The sequence below is a fragment of the Corvus moneduloides genome, chromosome 1 (assembly GCF_009650955.1).
Source record: "Corvus moneduloides isolate bCorMon1 chromosome 1, bCorMon1.pri, whole genome shotgun sequence".
Lineage (NCBI taxonomy): Eukaryota > Metazoa > Chordata > Aves > Passeriformes > Corvidae > Corvus > Corvus moneduloides.
This window is the reverse complement of record NC_045476.1, coordinates 165,559,366-165,577,940: the sequence shown is the minus strand read 5'-3', so window position 1 is coordinate 165,577,940 and position 18,575 is coordinate 165,559,366. Positions and strand designations below refer to the sequence as shown.

Here is an 18,575-nt window from a genome sequence, read left to right as displayed (position 1 = left end):
TTTAAATAAGGATTTTCCCAGTCCTTAGGGCTCAAAGCAGAGTTTTAAACCATTTTGGGGTGGTTTATAGTGTCGGGAACTCAGTTCTCCCAAGGAAGAATATTTTGGAACAGAAGTCAGGGTGGTCCTGGGTGCTCATGAAGATGATCCTTAAAATAAAACATTTTTAGGAATTCTGGCAGTGCCAAGCTACTCTACAGCAAAGAGCCCATTTCCATCACCCACACTCCATCCAAATGGAATTATTCCCTGCCCTAAGGCAAATAATTTGATTTTAAGAGTAAAACTATTCCTTCCCCATATTCCCAGGCTTTTCCAACTCCTAACACCCCAAAACAAAGGGCGAGAACCATGGAAAGATTCTCAAAGACGCAGAAACATGGAATAACCTGAGCTATTCCAGAAGGATTATCAAGTCCTGCATGGGACAGCCCCAAAAATCCCACCATGTTCTAGAGAGACTTTTCCAAAGGTTTCTTGGACCAGGAGACCAAATTCCACCACTCTGGAGAACAAAACAAAAGAGAAACTACCAGAGAATGGCAAGAGTTTTATCCAGCCCACCCTTCACCCACACCTGGGAAGCTCTGGAGCTGTGGACTGGAAAAACAGGGAATTATTGTTGGGAAAACAATTCATTTTTTATATTGTCATTTTTGGATTGACAACACTGGGAACGTTTACCTGTCCCAGCAATTTTGGTGTAACAACAAGAACTTGTAGCAATTAGGATCTGTTTTTATTACGCAGGAAGAACAAAGGACCCAACTCCCAACTCCCACACCCTCTCCGTGAGGTGACCAAATCCTCCTCCTGAACCTGCTTCCCTTTGAATTCCAGCCTTCCCAGTCCTTTGTGAGAGTTCACAGCAGCCTCCGTTTCCAATAACAGGTGCCTGGAACAAAGGAGCTGAAAGGTTTGATTATCCCAGCGATGCCTTCCGTGAGCAAATCAGGCTCCTGGCCCCGTGGGAGAGCAAAAATTTCCCTTCTTATCCGTGTCATCCTTGCGACGGAGCTGCCGAGGGAAAATAGGGCAGAGGAAACGCAGGGATCCCTTTGAAAGACCACGGGAAAAGCAGGTAACCAGGTTAAAGGGATGCTACGTCATGGAATTTTTAAGGATGACAGGAGAATTTGGCGGATTTGACGCGATTCCTGGGGATTTGAGCTGGATGTGGCTGAGTCATGGGGGCTTTTCATGGAAAGGCTCCTCACCTGGAAGGATTCAAAGAACTCAAAATGCTTCCTGTGGTTAAACAAAGTTTGCACTCCTGGAGAAGCTGCTCAAACCTGCAGCTCCTGTGTGCTCAAAGCCTTTAATCCCGGGAATTCTGCCCTCAAAGAAGTTTGGGAGCTCGTCCCAAAATGACAAAGCCGAGCAGGGCCCTCAAACCTGAGCAGCAAGATCGGGAGATAAGGGGGGAATCAGCCAAGCCTGCAATTTGCTGGCTGATTAAATCCCTGGAGCGGCAGGAAAATTAGGGAAATCATCTCCCAGACACTTGAAGGAACCACTGGCTGCTGGCTGCCTCCTGGGACAAACGATCTCATCCCAGCATTTGGGGGATGACAGTGGTTGTTTGGGCATGGATGAGACATTGTTGGAGTCTCCAGAACTCGCTCGGCCTGTCTGGCACAGGACGGGTTTCGGGCGACGCGGGCGACTCATCTGAGTGAGTTTCCAAGGAACATTTCCCACCACAAACCATCCAAAAAGTTGTTTGTCCAAAATTCTGAACTGCTTAGGATGTTCTCCAAGCAAGCTGAGTGTCCATGGAGAAGGTCTGCAGCCAGCTGGACCTTGGCCACACAACAGCCACAGTTCCAAGGTGTTGGAGAGGAAGCTGATCTCGTTATCCGTCAGAATCCTCCTTCCAAAGTGGCACCGGCAGGACACAATTCCAGAGTGGTTTGGGTTGGACAGGACCTTCAAGATCATCCAGTTCCAACTCTCCCCCCTGGACAACTTGCACTATCCCAGGTTGCTCCAAGCTCCATCCAACCTGACCTTGGACACTTCCAGGGATGGGGCAGCTACAGCTGCTCTGGGAATTCCATTCCAGTGCCCCACCACCCTCACAGCCAAGAATTCCTTCCCAGTATTCCATCTATCCCTGCCCTCTGACACTGGGAATTCCCTGTGTCCTGTGCCTCCATCCCTTGTCCCAAGTCCCTCTCCAGCTCTCCTGGAGCCCCTTCAGGCACTGGAAAGGGCTCTGAAGTCTCCCTGGATCCTTCTCTTCTCCAGGCTGGACATTCCCAGCTCTCCCAGCCTGTTCCAACACAATCCAGGGTTTTGAGGGAAAGGAAAATCAATCTCAACCCTCAAGACTGTTCCAACTGAGACCCTTTGAACCCAAAAATTTGAGCAGAAACTCATCAAGAACCACCCAATATCCCTGCTCAGAAACTGAGGCAAAGATTCCTGGATGATGCGGCATTCCAAGCCCACAGAGACAGATCCTGGGAGTCCAACCTCAAATCTAACCCTGGGAAAAACCTCTTGAGGGGGATGACAAATTTCCAGGGAGGAATAGGAATTTCCAGACACTGCCACGCTCCGAGGGCATTTCCGACCCCCAAGCAATGCCTTCGCTGGGTTCTTCACCCAACGGTGTCCACCCGGCTCAATTCCGCCTCTCTGGACACGGATTCCTCGGAGCGACGTTGGAGCTGGAGGGTATCTCATCTGCCAATCTCAAAATCAATGACCCGTGCTCTCGGAAGCCACAGTTGTAAAGTGTAGCTAAAAATGAGGAAAGATGAGGAGGAGAGCAGGAAAATTCCTTAAAAAATCAAGATTTGGGGTTTGTTTTGGTTTTGGGGATTTTTTGGAGCACATTTGTAATTTATTCGCCTCAGACTGATAAATGCCACCTGCACCCAGGTGAGGGCGAAACAGAAATTTAGGATAAGAAAAGCTCAGATTTGAGGTGGGGGAAGGAGGAGACACCCACTGAGACATCTCCTAAATCGGGGTCCCGATGAGATCCGCCTACTTCTCCCTTTTTCTCCTTTGAAACGCGACAAAATAAATCCCTGCTGGCTTTAAATAGAAATCAAATTAACCATGAACAACCGAAGCAACTCCGTGATGGTCCAGCCATCACTGGGTGTGCTCAGAAATCTTTTTATAAAACATTTTCCTCCCTCCTTGCACAACGAACAAATTGAAGCAACAAATCAATACCGAGAGAGCTCTAAAACCCAAATCTTATTCCGGCTGCATTAGAAATGTTCTTGGAGCTTGCTCGTGAAGGGTTGAATATTTCCAATTATTCTTCCTCCTCCTCCAGCTGACAGAGGAGTTCCTGAGACAGATGTGGAAAAAACCCAAATCTGCTCCGAATATTTTCACCCTTTGGAGCAGCTGAAGGCCTTTTTTAGGGATAAAAGGAAATTTGTCAAGGCGAAGCGAATCTCAGACAGGGAAAGGAATAAATGCAACACACGGAGCATGTTGGAAGAGTTTCCATTTAAGTCGAGGAATAGGGAAAAAAGGCATTCCTTGGAAATATGTTTTGGTGGATTAAAGGGTTAGAAGCTCAACTGGAGCTTCTTCCTTGGATTTAGGAGCTGATCTGAGCTTAAGGAAGACAGACACCACCAAGCAGGATGGTTTAGGAAGGAAAACTGGGGATTCCCTTGCCCAGGAATCACAAAAACACAGTCAGGGCTTTCCCAACAAAGCAATTCCAGCTGATGTCATGGCTCCTCTCCCTCCATCCCACATCTCCCATCCATCCTGTGGGTCTACGCAAGCCTTTCTGAGGAAATCCATTGGGTTTTAAAATTAGGATATGGAAAGTATGAGAAGATGTTTCCAAGTACCAAAATACTGGATTTTAATGGGTTTTTTTTATAGAGAGACACATGAGGACCCTTCCCATCCTTTTCCTCATCTTAAGGATGCATGTGGAGCTGCCCTGCCAGCTCCAGGACAACAGGAATGCTTGGGAGAAGAAGACAAGGAGAGATCCCACATCCTTTGTCATTCCTGTTTCTGGGTCCTGCCACGCTTGGATTTTTAACTGGAGTTCTTCTCATCTCCTGCATCAAACGGATCCTGCCTCAAATGGATTCTGCGTTAAGGCCTCGTTATGGTTCCCAGCCAAAAATATTCCTGAGTCTCTCCGTGCCAAGGCTGGACAGCCCTTTCCAGGAGGAATTTTCCCAAAATCCAACCTAAACCTCCCCTGGCACAGCTTGAGTTTCCTCTCGTCCTGTCCCTTGTTCCTTGGGAGCAGATCCCAACCCCCACCCGGCTCCAACGTCCCATCAGCATCTTCCCAAATGTTTTCCTTGTGCCCAAGTTCTACTTGGAATTTCTCCAAGTGTCGAGCTCCTGCTACAGCCACACTTTTTGTCCTTTTTTTCCCCCCATTCTCCTGCCCTCCCACCCCCATCCCTCTCGCTCCCAATCCTTCAGTACCTCGCAGGGAAAAGATGGGATAAAAAACATTTCCAGGCAAATTTTGTCGAAAACACAAAGGTTCATTCATGGAGAAGGATCCCAAAAAAATCTGTCTCTCTTCTGGGGTATCCTCAGATCATCTCCGTGAGATCACAATCTGCCTGTTCCCTTCTCCCTCAGATGTTCAGGATAAACAACAAAACCTCTCCTAATACTGAGCTTTCCCTTGGAATTCTCGGATCTGTGAAGGAGCTGAAGCGCGAGGTACAAGATCCTCAAATCATGGAATGTTTTTTTTGGTGATTTGACCCTTGCTCCAAGGTTTCTCCTGCTCCTGCTCCAGCAATTCCTGCTGTAAATTTTCCTGATAAAAAAAGGGATTTTTACGCATTTATCTGACTACAGAAAATATTTCCCACTACTCCAGAAGCTCCATACGAGACTCTTCCTTACAAAACTTGTCTGGTCCAATTCCCACAATTTCAGGCAAATCTCCACGGCACCAATCCATAAACTCATTTATTCCTGCCCTTCCTACCAAAATACCTCGAAGGCTTCCCTAATTCCACAACTTTCCAGGAACAACAGTCCCTAAAAGACCCACAGAGGCAACACCAAATCTCCCTTTATTCCCTGGGATTTAAATTTGGCTGGAATATTTTTACATTCTCCATAAACAGGGATTTAGGAACTCGGCAGCCGCTTGGGAACTGAAGCGCTGCCCGTGTTTTCCTCACAACCATTCCAAACTTCCCTGTTTTTTCCTGAGCCTGCACTTCATTCCTGATCACAATCAAAGAGCCTCCAAGTCCCTCTCCGTGCACGCAACTTCCACGTGTAGCCCAGAGCATCCTCGGCCTCCTTCACATCCAGTTTTCTTCTCCCGAGTTTCTGTCCCTTTGGATTAATTCCACAGTTATTGGTTTCCCCCCCGCCATGTTTCAGCTCTGAGGTTGGAGCCGGGTGAGGGTCGGGATTTTCTCCCAAGGGAATAAAGGACAGGATAAGAGGAAGTGGCCTCAAGTGGCATCAGGAGAGGTTTAAGTGGGATATTTTTGGGACAATTCCTCCTGGAAAGAGCTGTCCAGTCTGGCCACAGGGATGAAGTCACATTCCTGGAGGGATCCAAAATCCTTGTGGATATGGCACCATGGTCAGCACATTGAAAGTGCTGGGGCTCAATCTTAAAGCTCCTTTCCAACCTAAACAATTCCATGATTTTTACCTACATAGGTCCCAAGTGATTTATTCCTCATTCACCTCTGATTTTTCCCTTTCCAATCCCTGTTTTTTGACAGAGTTTTCCAGGTTTTTGTAGCCCCCTTGGACATTTGTGCCTTTCTCTTCCCGCTCTAAATCCTGCTTGAGTCAAAATTCCATGGAGCTTTAAGTTCTTACTAAGCTGAAACCATTTAAGCTCACAAAATCGTGGAATGGGTTGGGTCGGAAGGGATTGGATTAAAGACCATCCAGTTTCAACCACCTTCCACCATCCCAGGTTGCTCTAAGCCTCACCCAACCTGGCCTTGAACACTTCCAGGGATGGGGCAGCCACAGATTCTCTGGGAATTCCATTCCAGGCCCTCAAAGGGAAGAATTTCTTCCCAATATCCCATCTAACCAGTGGGAAGCCATTCCCTGTGTCCTGTCCCTCCATCCCTTGTTCCAAGACCCTCTCCAGCTCTCCTGGAGCCCCTTTAGGCCCTGGAAGAGGCTCCAAGATCTCCTCGGAGCATCCCTGAAGGTTAAATCATTTCTACCACCCAGGAAAATCTGACATGAATCAGGAAAAGAGGAATGAAATCCTTGGATCAGGGAATGTGGGTGGAGGGAGATCCATGAGTCACTGATAACCTTTAATCACTTCCATGGGCAGATTTGTCTCCTCTGCAATTCCCTTTTCCAAGTTCTCCGGAACAAAACCAAACCTGTTCATGGCACGAAAATATCCAGGCTCAGTTTTCCAAACTTAGGTGTTCTCCACGTTCCATTTGAGGGAAAGGGAACAAAGAATGGAATTAGAATTCCCGGCTTTGCAGTGGGATTTGACACACGGAGGGACAAGTCTTAAACTCAGCTTATTTATCCCTAAAGCTCCATTTTCACCAGGATGAGCCCTCCCCAGCTGCTCCTGGTGTTCCAGACCTTTCCCCAAATCCATTCCCATCCCTGGACACGCTCCAGCCCCTCCACGTCCTTCTTGTCATGAAGGGCCCAAAATTGATCCTGGGATTTGAGGTCTCTCAGCACAGTTGGGAATGTCACTTCTATGATCCTCCTGGCCACACAAGCCACGTATTCCCACAAAATTATCCCCACAAAAGGCCCCTTTTTTCCATAGTTAAAAGCCTTAAGGAAAGACATTTGCACACGGCAGGAGTATCCCGATTTTTCTATTATCCCTACTTGCCAAAAGGACGGGCACCTCAGAATTCCAAAGGCCACAGACCCCTCCGTGGGCTGATAAGACACTTAATAAACTGATAAGGCACTTAATGAGCTGATAAGGCACCGTCACTGAGGCAATGCCTGAGGAACACATGGAATGAGGCAAACACAACCTGTGGCTTAGAAGTCTGGATCGGGATTTTCCTACATGGAAAAGCATCGGGAAATGGAGGGTTCTGCTGCCAAACCTGCTCCTCCTGCACATCCAGCTTGGCTTTTCCCAAGGGTTTGTGTTAATCTCCTGATTGGAGCTTCCCAAAAGACACTTTGGGGGACTCTGGAGATGATAAATTAAGACCTGTTTTCCTCCCTGTGTTATTCCATGTGCTATTCCCATGGGTTTTCCCACAAAAATCTTTCCCAACCTTGTTCTGTGCTCCAAGCATTACGATGAGGGTGGTGAGGGGCTGGAATGGAATTCCCAGAAAAGCTGTGGCTGCCCCATCCCTGGGAGTGTCCAAGGCCAGCTTGGATGGGGATTGGAGCACCCTGGGATAGTTGGAGGTGTCCCTGCCCATGGAATTATTTTTAAGGTCCCTTTCCAGCCCAACCCATTCTTTGATCTTATTCCCACTGCCATCCCAATAAAAATCCCCTTCCATGCCCCTGACAGGCGAGGAAAAAAGGGGGAATTGTTCAGGTGAGCTGGAGTGTGACAGAACAGGAATTATTCCAGACTCACTTATCAGGGTTTGGAGTTCTGAGCACAGGATTTCCCTCAATTAAACAAACTCAGGAATTCCTTGTTAAAACAGAAAATTCCCAGACAGAAAATGTGTTTTCTGGATCACTGTGGGGGTTTTTTTTGGGAGCAGCACCTACTTCCAAACAGAAAATCCCCAGCACGGAACCGCCACGCTCCGATATGGACTCCTCAAGGTGACATTCTGGAGATGTCGGAGAGGCAGGAGAAGAAGGGGGAAAAGAAAAAGGCTCCTAAAAGGATGGATTCGTTTGGAATTTTCCCCTTCCTGGCAGCTCTGACAGATCCGACGGCATCTCCTGGAAATGGCACGCAAGGTGGGAATAGGGAAGGGAATGGTCTCTGCTCCTTGGGAGAGGCAGAGGGTGCAATGAAAATCAATTTAATGTGGAATTAATGGAAAATAAAGAGGTTTTTCCATGTTTTTGTTGCCCAACTGCCCCATTTAATCCAGCCACACTTAATTAGGGACACACCAATCCTGAGGGAAGCCGCTCCCATCCTGGCACCATCCCCACAGGAGTCAGCAACCCAAGACTTCCACCCCAGCAGGATTCCTGAACCATTTGGACTGAATTTAAGGAAGGAATTTATTACAGTGAGGGTGGTGAGGGGCTGGAATGGAATTCCCAGAAAACTCTGTGGCTGCTGGAAGTGTCCAAGGCCTGGCTGGATGGGGCTTGGAGCAACCTGGGATAGGGCAAGGTGTCCCTGCCCATGGCAGGGGTTAGAACAAGATGATCTTTAATCCAATCCCTTCCAACCCATTCCATGACTCTGTGATTAAGAACAATTCCTGCTCCGTGGACGATTCCGAGTCCAGCAGCCTCACCCAACAACCTCCAACCCAAATCCCAGTATTTTTTCTGGGAAGTGGAAGAAAATCCCCTCCCACCTCACCCAGAGCCCGCTGATGCACTCAGAGCTCCATGAGCACAAATCCCTCGATTCCTCTCCTTTCAAAAGGAATTCTTCTGTCTGGTGGGGTATTTTTTCCCTTTCTCCTAATTATTCCCAAATATTCCCAACCACATTAAATCTTGCCGAGACTGTTCTGTTGTTCTTTTTTTTTCAAGCAGCCCAACTGGGAAAGGGCTCCATGGAATTCCTCCTTTCCCTGTCTTTGAGGGGCCATGGATCCATGGATGCACTCGTCGGGTTAAAGGGAGTAAAGAAGCTTAGGAAGCGTCCAGCAATCCAACTCCAGGTCCATCAATGGATCCAGAAAGCCCTTAAGAGGCAGCTTAATTACCAAAAAAACTGAGGATACATCCATGCATCCACCAAACCCTTGTGTCTGTGCTTGGGCAGCTCCCGATGTGTCCCTGAATGTACGGAATTTAAAAACGGACACCAAAAAGATCAAAAATGACCCTGGATTATAGAAAAGAAGGAAGACGGGCTCTTCAAGGAGCAGCATTTTCCCTTCCGAGCCCACCTGGAACTCAGAATCCAGGGACAGCTTTATTTGGAGCTTTTGAAAGGATTTAGAGTCCAAAGAGGTCCCAGAAAAAAGCTGGAAAAAGGTTTTGGAAGAAGGCATGGAATGACAGGATAAGGGCAGGGTTAGGTGGGATATTGGGAAGAAATTCCTCTCTGGGAGGGTGGTGAGGGGCTGGAATGGAATTCCCAGAGAAGCTGCGGCTGCCCCATCCCTGGAAGTGTCCCAGACCAGGTTGGAGCAGCCTGGGATAGTGGAAATTATCCCTTCCCATGGCAAGGGGGTGGAATTGGATGATCTTTACATCCCCTCCCAACCCAAACCATTCCACGATTCTGTGATTTGAGCGGTCCCAACATCCCAGACTGGCACTGAGTTGAAATTCCAAAGCAACCGAAATTCCCACGTTATTCCAAGGCACTTCACTGCCCACCCTCCTCTTCCAGACAAGAAACCGCCCCGCTTCCATCCCATAAAGGATTGCACTTTTCCATGCTTTTCCATGACCTCTCCCAGCCGGGTGTGAAGTGCATGAGGAAGATCAATAAAAAAACCATAATTCCGTAGCGGTGCTTCCCAAAGTAACATTTTTTTGACGGCTTCCCGAACACGCGGTCCTGTTGGAAGTCATTTCCATTCCGGCACAGAGGGCACGGAGCAGAGAGGGAAGATCAATAAAAATGCAACGAGGCAGACAGGGAAATGTCAGCATCTCGGGAAGAGGCGGCCCAGAATCCGCCGGAACCCGGCTCGGGCGCAAATGAATCGGGCACACGGGTTTTCCGTAGGAAAAACACCATAAGGGAGGAGCCGTGCTTCAATCCAGGGATTTTTCCATGCTTTTTGGTGGTGAAGAATAAAGGGACAGTGTGGGCAAAGGCAGTCATGGCCAAAGGAGCTGAAATCCTGGGAAAATAGGAACAGGGTTGGGGGTGTTTAACCTGGAGAAGGGAAGGATCCAAGGAGACCTTGGAGACGTCTCCAGTGCCTAGAGGGGCTCCAGGAGAGCTGGAGAGGGACTGGGAACAAGGGATGGAGGGACAGGACACAGGGAATGGCTTCCCACTGCCAGAGGGCAGGGTTAGATGGGATATTGGGAAGGAATTCTGCCCTGGGAGGGTGGTGAGAAGCTGGAATGGAATTCCCAGAGAATCTGTAACTGCCCCATCCCTGGAAGTGTTCAAGGCCAGGTTGGAGCACCCTGGGATAGTGGGAGGTGCCCCTGCCCATGGAATGGGATGACCCTCAAAGGCCCCTTCCCACCCAAACCATTCCATGATTCTCTAATCCTCCCTCTCTGCCACATCCAAGCCCAGAGATCACCAATCCCCTTCTCCCTCTTCTCCAGTTCCTCCAGCGCTTACAACTGAGGAAACTCTGCTGTCACCCACAATTCCAAAAGCTCTGCTTCAACCCAGAACCCAAACTTCCAACCCCCATTCCAGCCAGGAACAAAACCTCCCAGGATCCTGCTGTCCGTGAAATCCAACAAGCAGAACCTTCTCCCTCTGAGAGTCCATTTCAGGCCTCATTTGCTCCAAGTTTTATGAGACCTTACTCAACAATCAGAATTTTCCATGTCTTTCCCTGTGGGAACAGTGATTCCTGGTCTTGGAACGACACCACTGGGTCACTCCACTGCCTCTTCCCACCTCCTTCCCATTTATTGTTGGGAAAGACTCAACAAAAATTGGAAATAAGATTTATTTTCCTCTTGGGAATGTGGGGATGGGGATATCCAGCTTCCCGAAAGTCAGAGCGACACTTTCAGCTCCCTAAAACTGGGATTGGCGGATTTATTTCCTAAAAATCAGGATGCTGGAGCTGGATGTGGGAATGTTTTTAAAAGGCAAGAGCAGGAGGAGGGAAATAAATCCAATCCCTGGAGCTGTGAAGCTCAAGGAAAGAGAGAGGGATGAAGAATTTGAGACAGGAGGCACCTCCCATTGGAACAGCACAATGTGATTCTTTCAGGAGGGGATTTGGGGATCCCTGGGAACAATTTCAGGGATAACGACAAATTCCCAAGGGCACTGGGAGGTCTGGAGTGCTCCACTTCTTCCTCTCAGCACCTGGAGCACATTTATCCCTCAAACACTTCTTGGCAGCTGGAATTAAAAATAGCCAGCCTGGATAAGTTGGAAAGTGGGGGGAAAAAAAAAATTCCAGCCGGAATGTTTATTTTTGGGAAGAGCCAGAGGAGGAAGAGGAAAGGTCGGGGTTCAATGCGTTATTTAGAGCATGTAAGGAAATAATCACTGGAGCAAAAATGCAGGAGGGAGAGGATGGAGGAAGAGCAGGGAAACGATAATTTAAAGGATTTTTTTGAAGGAAGAGGTCACTGGAAAACTCTTGGAATCGTCTCAACCAAATCTTAATCCTCAAAACTAAATTCCCACAGATACTTATCACCTGGAGCAAACATTCCCAATAAAAACTCCATAAAACAGCAACAGCAGCCACAGCACAGCCCAAAACCCCCAGATTCGATGATTTGGGATCCCTCCCCTAAATCCAGGCCCCTTCACAGCTCCGTTCCAGCATCAGGGAACGCGTGGTTTTATGGGATTTGACATCAATTTGACCCTGGAATCTGCCTGAATTCCCAGCTGTATTTTGTGGTTTGGATTTGGGGTTTTTTAAAGGTTGCTGGGTTATTATTTGGTTGGGTTTTCATGGTGTCTGTTCCCAAATTCCCAGAGGTGAGACTCCAAAATTCATCATTTTTCAGGAAAGGGACGACGGCACCGCAAGGCTCTCCCGGGAATGGTTTGAGGAGTTTCCCAAACCAGCTTTAAACCAAGATTATCCCATGGGATGCAATGTCCCATATCTGGATTACTGTTTATGTGGAAAATTATCCAGAAAAACTTGCCCTGGATCTTCCTAAATGTGGACTGAGGTGTCAGACTGATCCAGGAGAAATCAGTGACCTGGATAAGGAAAAGCCATGAGACATTCCTGGGATTTAGGGGATTGAGGAAGCTGCTCCCGTTCACTACCTAAAGCAATTCCTCTGTGGAATTTTGGAGGGAATTTGTGTCCACCAGCACTATCAAGATTCCAACCCCCCAGGAATTTTCCAGGAGAAACTCCCCTGCAGTGGCAGGAACCGAAGGCCTGGAACTTTGGGATCAAGGCCTAAGTAGGTCACCTTCAAATCCAGGTTTTGATTTTCTGGGAAATGGAGGGAAAAAAATGCTTTAAAGGAGCACAAAGTCGAGGGAATCCCGTCCCTGAAGCTTTACCCGAGAAGACCAGGATTATCCATAGGGAGGACCTATGGGATGCCTCACGGATTCTCCAACTTTCCACTAAAGAAGGTGGTCCACAGGACAAGATTTTCATGGAATGGATTCCACACATTCCCAGGAGGTGTGATGTCCAACCAACCAGACACACACACACGACATTCCTGTATTTTTCAGAAGCCTGGAATTCCATGAAATACCTTTTTAAAAACGATTTCGGATGATCCAGTGATATAAATGACTGGAAATCCTAAAAAGCTTGGACAATCCATAAAAACCACTTTGGGGTTGCATCCAGGGTAAAAAGTGGCTCCTTGTCATTGCGGCAGCAATGAATAAAATCCCAAAAAACCAGGATAAAACTGTGAACTGGCCCATTTTCATGGATATCAGGAAAATCCACCATGAAACACGACCTGACTCAGGATTTGGAAAACCTTCAGGAGTCTCCCTTTCCTTCCAAACTTTTAGGGTTGGAGTCCATGACTTTAAGGGTCTTTTTCCAGCCTAAACGATTCCATAAATCCCTGACCTCTCTTTGCTCCCACCACCCCAGCAGCCAATCTCATGGCACAGCGGGACATTGCCAAAAATCCCTTTGAACCCATCTCCAGCCCCTCTGGAAACGAGCAGCCTGAAGACATCTGGCTCACAGACAGCCCAGACCCTGGATTCTCTGGATTTGCAGCAGGAAAAATCCAGGAACCACAGATTCGGGTGGGAAAAGCAAAGACTTCCCTGGAAAACAAGGCCCTCCCCACAGGCCTTTCTTCCCAAAGGGAAGCACTGAAATGCTCTTTCCCAAGGGGATTAATGTTGGGATTATCCTGAAGATCCATCCCTGGTTCCGGTGGGATGAGTTGTGCCACCCTCAGCAACTGGAAATTCCAATTTTTGGAGTTAAATTCATCCAAGTTTAGGCTTTTAGGCCTAAAAGTGCTCCCAGTCAGCGATCCCAAGATCCCACACTCCAACTCCAGGCCAGGTTGGAAGGGGCTTAGAAAAACCCGGGATAGTGGAAGGTGCCCCTTCCCATGGCAGAGGTGGATTTAAGGATTAGGTGGGATTTAAGGCCTCTTCCAACCCAAACCATTCCAGGATTCTATAATTCAGGATATTCCATGGAAACCCCACGTGCTTCCCTTTGGAGGAAGGGGAAGGCCGCTGGATGCCTTGAGCTCTCCCTCCTCCACCCATCCCGAGGGAGGGGGAGGGAATACAACCCATATTCCCCCCCATATCCACATGGAATAACACTCGGAGAACTCCAAGAGCCAACACAAAATCGCACAAATAATCCGAGCCCCACAGTCCTGGGCTAATCCACATCCACAACCAAATCCCGCCGCTCTCCCTTTTCCCAAAACCATCGGTTTTCCACTCCAGCAGCACCAAACCCAGCTCCTCACGTTTGCAATCCCGCTGGTTTTGGGATCAAGGAACATCCATCTGGGAAAAGACATTCCATGGAGGAAGGAGCCCAACCAACCTTCATCCCTGGATGGACACAGAGGCACCGAGGGAAGCATCACATCCCAATTCCAGCCCTGTCTGAGCCACCTGCTGCTCGCAGATCCCCAACAGCTCCCTCCAAACATCCCGAATCCATCCATTTTCTATGGAAAACGTGTTGGTTTTTTTTTTTTCCCCCTTAATCCCACCCAGCTGCGTGTGCCAGGTGAGGCTCCGGAGCCCCGGAGCAGCTGCGGATTTCTCCGTAGAGGTCACTCAAGAGGTTGATTAAAGTGGGAATAAATAACAGGATAAAGAAATAACTCGATAAATTACTCAATAAATAATGAAATAAATAAATGAGGGAAGAAATAAACGAGCACGCAAATAAATAAGGAAATAAATAAATAACTCCACAACCATCCTGCAGTTTTCGCAGCCGGAGGGAAACGCAAGGAATGGGGGAAACGGCGCAGGGAAGAGGGGGGAAAAAAAATCCCGAACCAGCGGCTCCATCGTCCGTGGGAAAGAAATAAATCCCAAACAACTCTCCCCTTCCACCTTTCCAAAACCGGTGCATTTGGTCCTCCAGATCCCCGCCCCAAATTCCGGCGCTGCGCATCCCGCTGCAGCCAGCCTCCCCCCCACCCCCCCATCCCACCCGGCTCCATCCCTGCCCGCTCCCCTTCCCGGCGCATCCCTGCATCCACACCCACTCCCACGCCCCCCCCCGCCCACGGGGAGCTGCCCCCCCTCGCCCTGCCACACCTTACACCTCCATGAAAACACCTCCTGCATCCCATGGGATCCATCCCGGGCTTCACCGATCCCCCCCCACCCCCCCCAATTCCGAGCGGGGAGCGGGATGAGGTTGGATCCAGCCCTTCCATAACCTCTTCAAGGGAGGAGGGTGGGATTCAACCCGGGGGCCCCCCCCCCCCCCCCCCCCCATCCTGTAGAGGGTGGGATCCAGCCCTTCCAAACCCCTTCCATGGGGATTGGGATGGGATCCAGCACCTCCATACCCCCTCCATGGGAAGCAGGGTGGGATTTAACCCCTCCAGAGGGAGCAGGATGGGATCCAGCACCTCCATAAAACCCCTCAAGGAGAACGCGGTGGTATCCCTGATCCTAAGGAGCAGGGTGGGATCCAGCCTCTCCATAGGGAAAACAGTGGGATCCAGCCCCTCCATAAGGAACAGGGTGGGATCCAGCCTCTTCAAACCCCCTCCATGGGAAGCAGGGCGGGATTCGACCCCTCCATAGGGAGCAGGATGGGATCCAGCTCCTCCATAAAACCCCCTGTGGGGAACAGGGTTGGATCCAGCCCCTCCATAGGGAGCAGGATGGGATCCAGCCCTTCCAAATCCCTCTCAGGAGGGGCAGGGTGGGATCCAGCCCCTCCGTAACCCTCCCCACGAGGAACAGGGCGGGATCCAGCCCCTCCAGGGGTAACCAGGTGGGATCCAGCCCCTCCATAACCCCTTCCAAAGGGAGCAGGGTGGGATCCAGACCCCCCTCCCCACCACGGGAAACACGGTGGGATCCAGACCCTCCACTGGGAGCAGGATGGGATCCAATTCCCCTCCTTTCCCAATTCTCCCCGAAATCCAGGGTGGGGTTGAGCTCCATCCCCTTTTTCCATCCCCTTCCTGCAGCCACAAGGAACCAGGTGGGCGCATCCAGCCCCCCCCTCCATGCACCAAAATCTGGGAGGGGGGTTTGGAATTCTCCAGGCAAACCAACACCTGGATGCAGCGCAGGTGGGGATGCCCCCCCCAACCTCCAAAATCAAGGTGGAGACCCCAATACGGAGCCAGAGAAAGAAGGAACCCCCCCTCCCCAAAAAGGCGTTGAGACCCCTGCAAAGTGTTGATGGGGGGGGGGGGAAGACCCCCCCCAAGGGCACCTCGAAGAGGTGGGGGCATCCCCATAAGCGCCATACGGAGAGGAAGGGGATACAAGAAAGGGTCCCTAAAGGGGGCTTGGGGGGGCTTGGAACAGGAGGTGAAGCTCCCCCCACCCAGCCCACCCACCCCCCCCCCTCCCCAAATCCCCCCCTTCCCCGCCGCGATGCCGCTTCTCACCTCTCCGCCATGATCCCCGGCGGCTCTACCGCTCGCCGCCGCCGGCCCCGGCCCCGGTTTGGGCTCCCATGGCCCCCCCCGTGACCGACCCCGAGCCCCCCCCGGCCCCTCCTCGCTCCGTGCCCGCCGCGGCCGCTCCCGGCGCGCTCTGAGCGCGGCGGCCCCGCCGCGTCCCCGTCACCAGCGACAACGGCGGCGCGGCCAATGGGGGCCGAGCTGGGGGCGTGGCCACGGCGGGGACACGCCCCCTCCTGCGGCAAAACCACGCCTTTATTCAAATGAGGGGCGGGGAGAGCCCCCCGCGGGGGATGATGGGAGGGCTGGGAGGGTGGTTTGGGTGGGATGCGCGTGCGCTCTGGGAAATACGGTAGCGCGGCGCATGTGCGTGGGGGGAGGTGTGGCGTGCATTGCGCGTGCGCACTGGGAATTACGGTGCTGTGGTGTGCGCGTCGGTAAATACGGTAGTGGGGTGTGTGTGACGCGCACTAGAAATTACGGTAATTGTGTGATTGTGCGTGCGCATTTGGAGGTAAGGTAGTTGCGTGGCGTGATGCGCACCAGCAATTACGGTAGTTACGTGATGAGAGCTTGGAAATACGGTAGTTGTGTTGGATGCCCATTAGGAAATACGGTAGTTGTGTTGGGATGCGCTTTTGGAAATACGGTATCTGCGGCGCGCAAGAGCATTTGGGATTACGGTACTTGTGCGCATGAGCATTTGGAAACAGCGTAGATCTGGTGTTAATGCAGTTGGAAATACGGTAGTTGCGGAGCGCATGCGCGCTGGGAGATACGTTACGGATGCGATACACACTTGGAAATACGGTAGTCATGGCGCGCAGGCGCGTTTGTAAACTGCAATTATGACGCGCATGCGCGTTGGGAAATATGGTAGATAACACCTTTAGAATTACGGTACTTGAGATGCACATGCGCGTTTGCAATTACGGTAGCGCGGCTTGGGTGTGCATTTGGAACTACGGTAGCTGTTGTACGCATGCGCATTTGGAAATGCGGTAGTTGTGGGATGCGCATTTGGAATTACGGTATCGCGGTGTGATGCGCTTTTGGAGCTACGGTAGTTGAGGCGCGCATGCGCATTTGTAAATACGGTACTTTCATGATGCTCATTTGGAACTAGGATACTTGAGGGCGCCTGAGCTCTTGGATATACGGTAATAGATGCGCTCTTGAAATACGGTGCTCAAGATGCGCATGCGCATCTGGAAGTACGGTAACTGTGATGCGCATTTGGAATTACTGCATTTGTGATGCGCCTGCGCGTCCGGAATTACGGTAACCGTGCGAGGCGCAGTTAGAATAACGTTACTTTCAGTGCGCATGCGCACGATCAAATTACGGTACCGGAGCGATGCGCACTTTAAAACCACGGTATTTATTTTGCACGTGCGCATTTGAGATAACGGCATTTTCTAAGCGCATGCGCACTGGGAAATACGGTACCGGTGTTATGCGCATCAGGAAAATTACGGTACCAGCAGCGCGCACACACATTTGTAAATACGGTAATCCCGTATTTCCCGAGGCGCACAAAGAGGGAAGACGAGTGGGAACACGCGTGGGAGCTGCCCTGGGCGCTCTGTGTGTGCACGTCCACCAAACTCACTCATGGGGTGTCCCCAGCACCCCGGGACCCACAGGTCCCCCGGGACCTTCACCCCACGGTGACCCCTGAGCCACCACGGGGTCTGTGACGCTCCCTCCCCGTTCCCCCTGCACCCCAAAATACCCCACTGTACCCTATGTGCCCCCTCCTCCACCCCTGTCCCCACCCCCTGTGGCCCCACATCCCCCTGCCCTCCATCCATATCCATGTTCCCATTCCCTCCCTGGTGTCACTGGAATGAGGATGGAGACCCCAAACTGGGAAGCTCCAACTCCCCGGGCCCCCCCAGAGCTGCGCAGTCTGCTCAGCTTGGTGGTCCCTGCTGAAATTCATCCTTTCCACTCCAAACTGTTTTTCCTCGATCCCACCACCTCTTCCCGGTCCTCCATTAGATATTCCCTCACTGTGATGTCCATCAACACACCCCAATCCCCCAAACACCCCGAGGATGAAGCCCAGAATCTTTTCGGGAGGATGAGGGACACCTGGCCAGGGTGACAACTGCGTTGAGGACACCACGAGACCTTGGAGCAGCTTCTCCCCCGTGGCCAAAACTTCGGGAATTAAAGGAACTGGGAGCAGCAGCAGCTCATCAGCTTCAATCTGTCAGGAGGGGACAAGTTCTGTCACGGTCCGAAACCAACCACAAAACCCTTTTATTCCCTTTCCAGCCTCAGCATAATCCCTGACTTGCAAATTTTCAAGGAATTTGGCCGGCTGTCCTGCTGGCTGTCTCAGCAGGATGGTGCCGGCGTCGGCGGCTCCGCCGTGCCCGGGGCTCCGGGTGCTGCTCACATGTTCTTTTTTCCACGGCTGCGAGAGACTCCTCACGTCCAACTCGTGGTTTTGAGGAGCAGAAGGACCCAAAACCGTCAGGTTTTCTCCTCTGAGCTTCTTCGGGACGTGCGTGGAGTGGGATGGAGGCTGGGAAAGGGTGAGTCAGTAAAATGTTGGTGTTTTCCTGGCTTCTTTCTCCCGCTCCTGTTGCTCTTTAGGTTTAGTTTTGGAAACATTTCGTTTTGGGCTGGTTTGGTTTTTTTTTTTTTTTCAATTTAACCTGATTTATACAGAATAAAAGAGCAGCTTTGTCCTTTTCTCAGAGCATCCTCATCTGAGAAAGACCTTTCCATTACCAAATCATAGAATGGTT

At 50.6% G+C, this 18,575-nt stretch overlaps 2 protein-coding genes across 3 annotated transcripts in view; one reads left to right on the top strand and one right to left on the bottom strand.

The window, feature by feature from the left end:
* ARHGAP39 (Rho GTPase activating protein 39) overlaps positions 1 to 15,868 on the bottom strand; it is a 106,526-nt gene extending 90,658 nt beyond the window's left edge. Inside the window, exon 1 of the mRNA XM_032092630.1 lies at positions 15,799 to 15,868. Within this exon, the coding sequence (XP_031948521.1) occupies positions 15,799 to 15,809 (11 nt within the window). The 5' untranslated portion in view covers positions 15,810 to 15,868. The remainder of the gene's footprint in view (positions 1 to 15,798) is intronic.
* A 402-nt stretch (positions 15,869 to 16,270) lies between these two features.
* LOC116435628 (feather beta keratin-like) overlaps positions 16,271 to 18,575 on the top strand; it is a 79,026-nt gene continuing 76,721 nt past the window's right edge. Inside the window, exon 1 of one of the 2 annotated variants that reach the window (XM_032092119.1) lies at positions 16,271 to 18,359. In XM_032092119.1, the coding sequence (XP_031948010.1) occupies positions 18,221 to 18,359 (139 nt within the window). In that variant the 5' untranslated portion in view covers positions 16,271 to 18,220. The remainder of the gene's footprint in view (positions 18,360 to 18,575) is intronic. The other variant, XM_032092127.1, reaches the window with a different exon arrangement.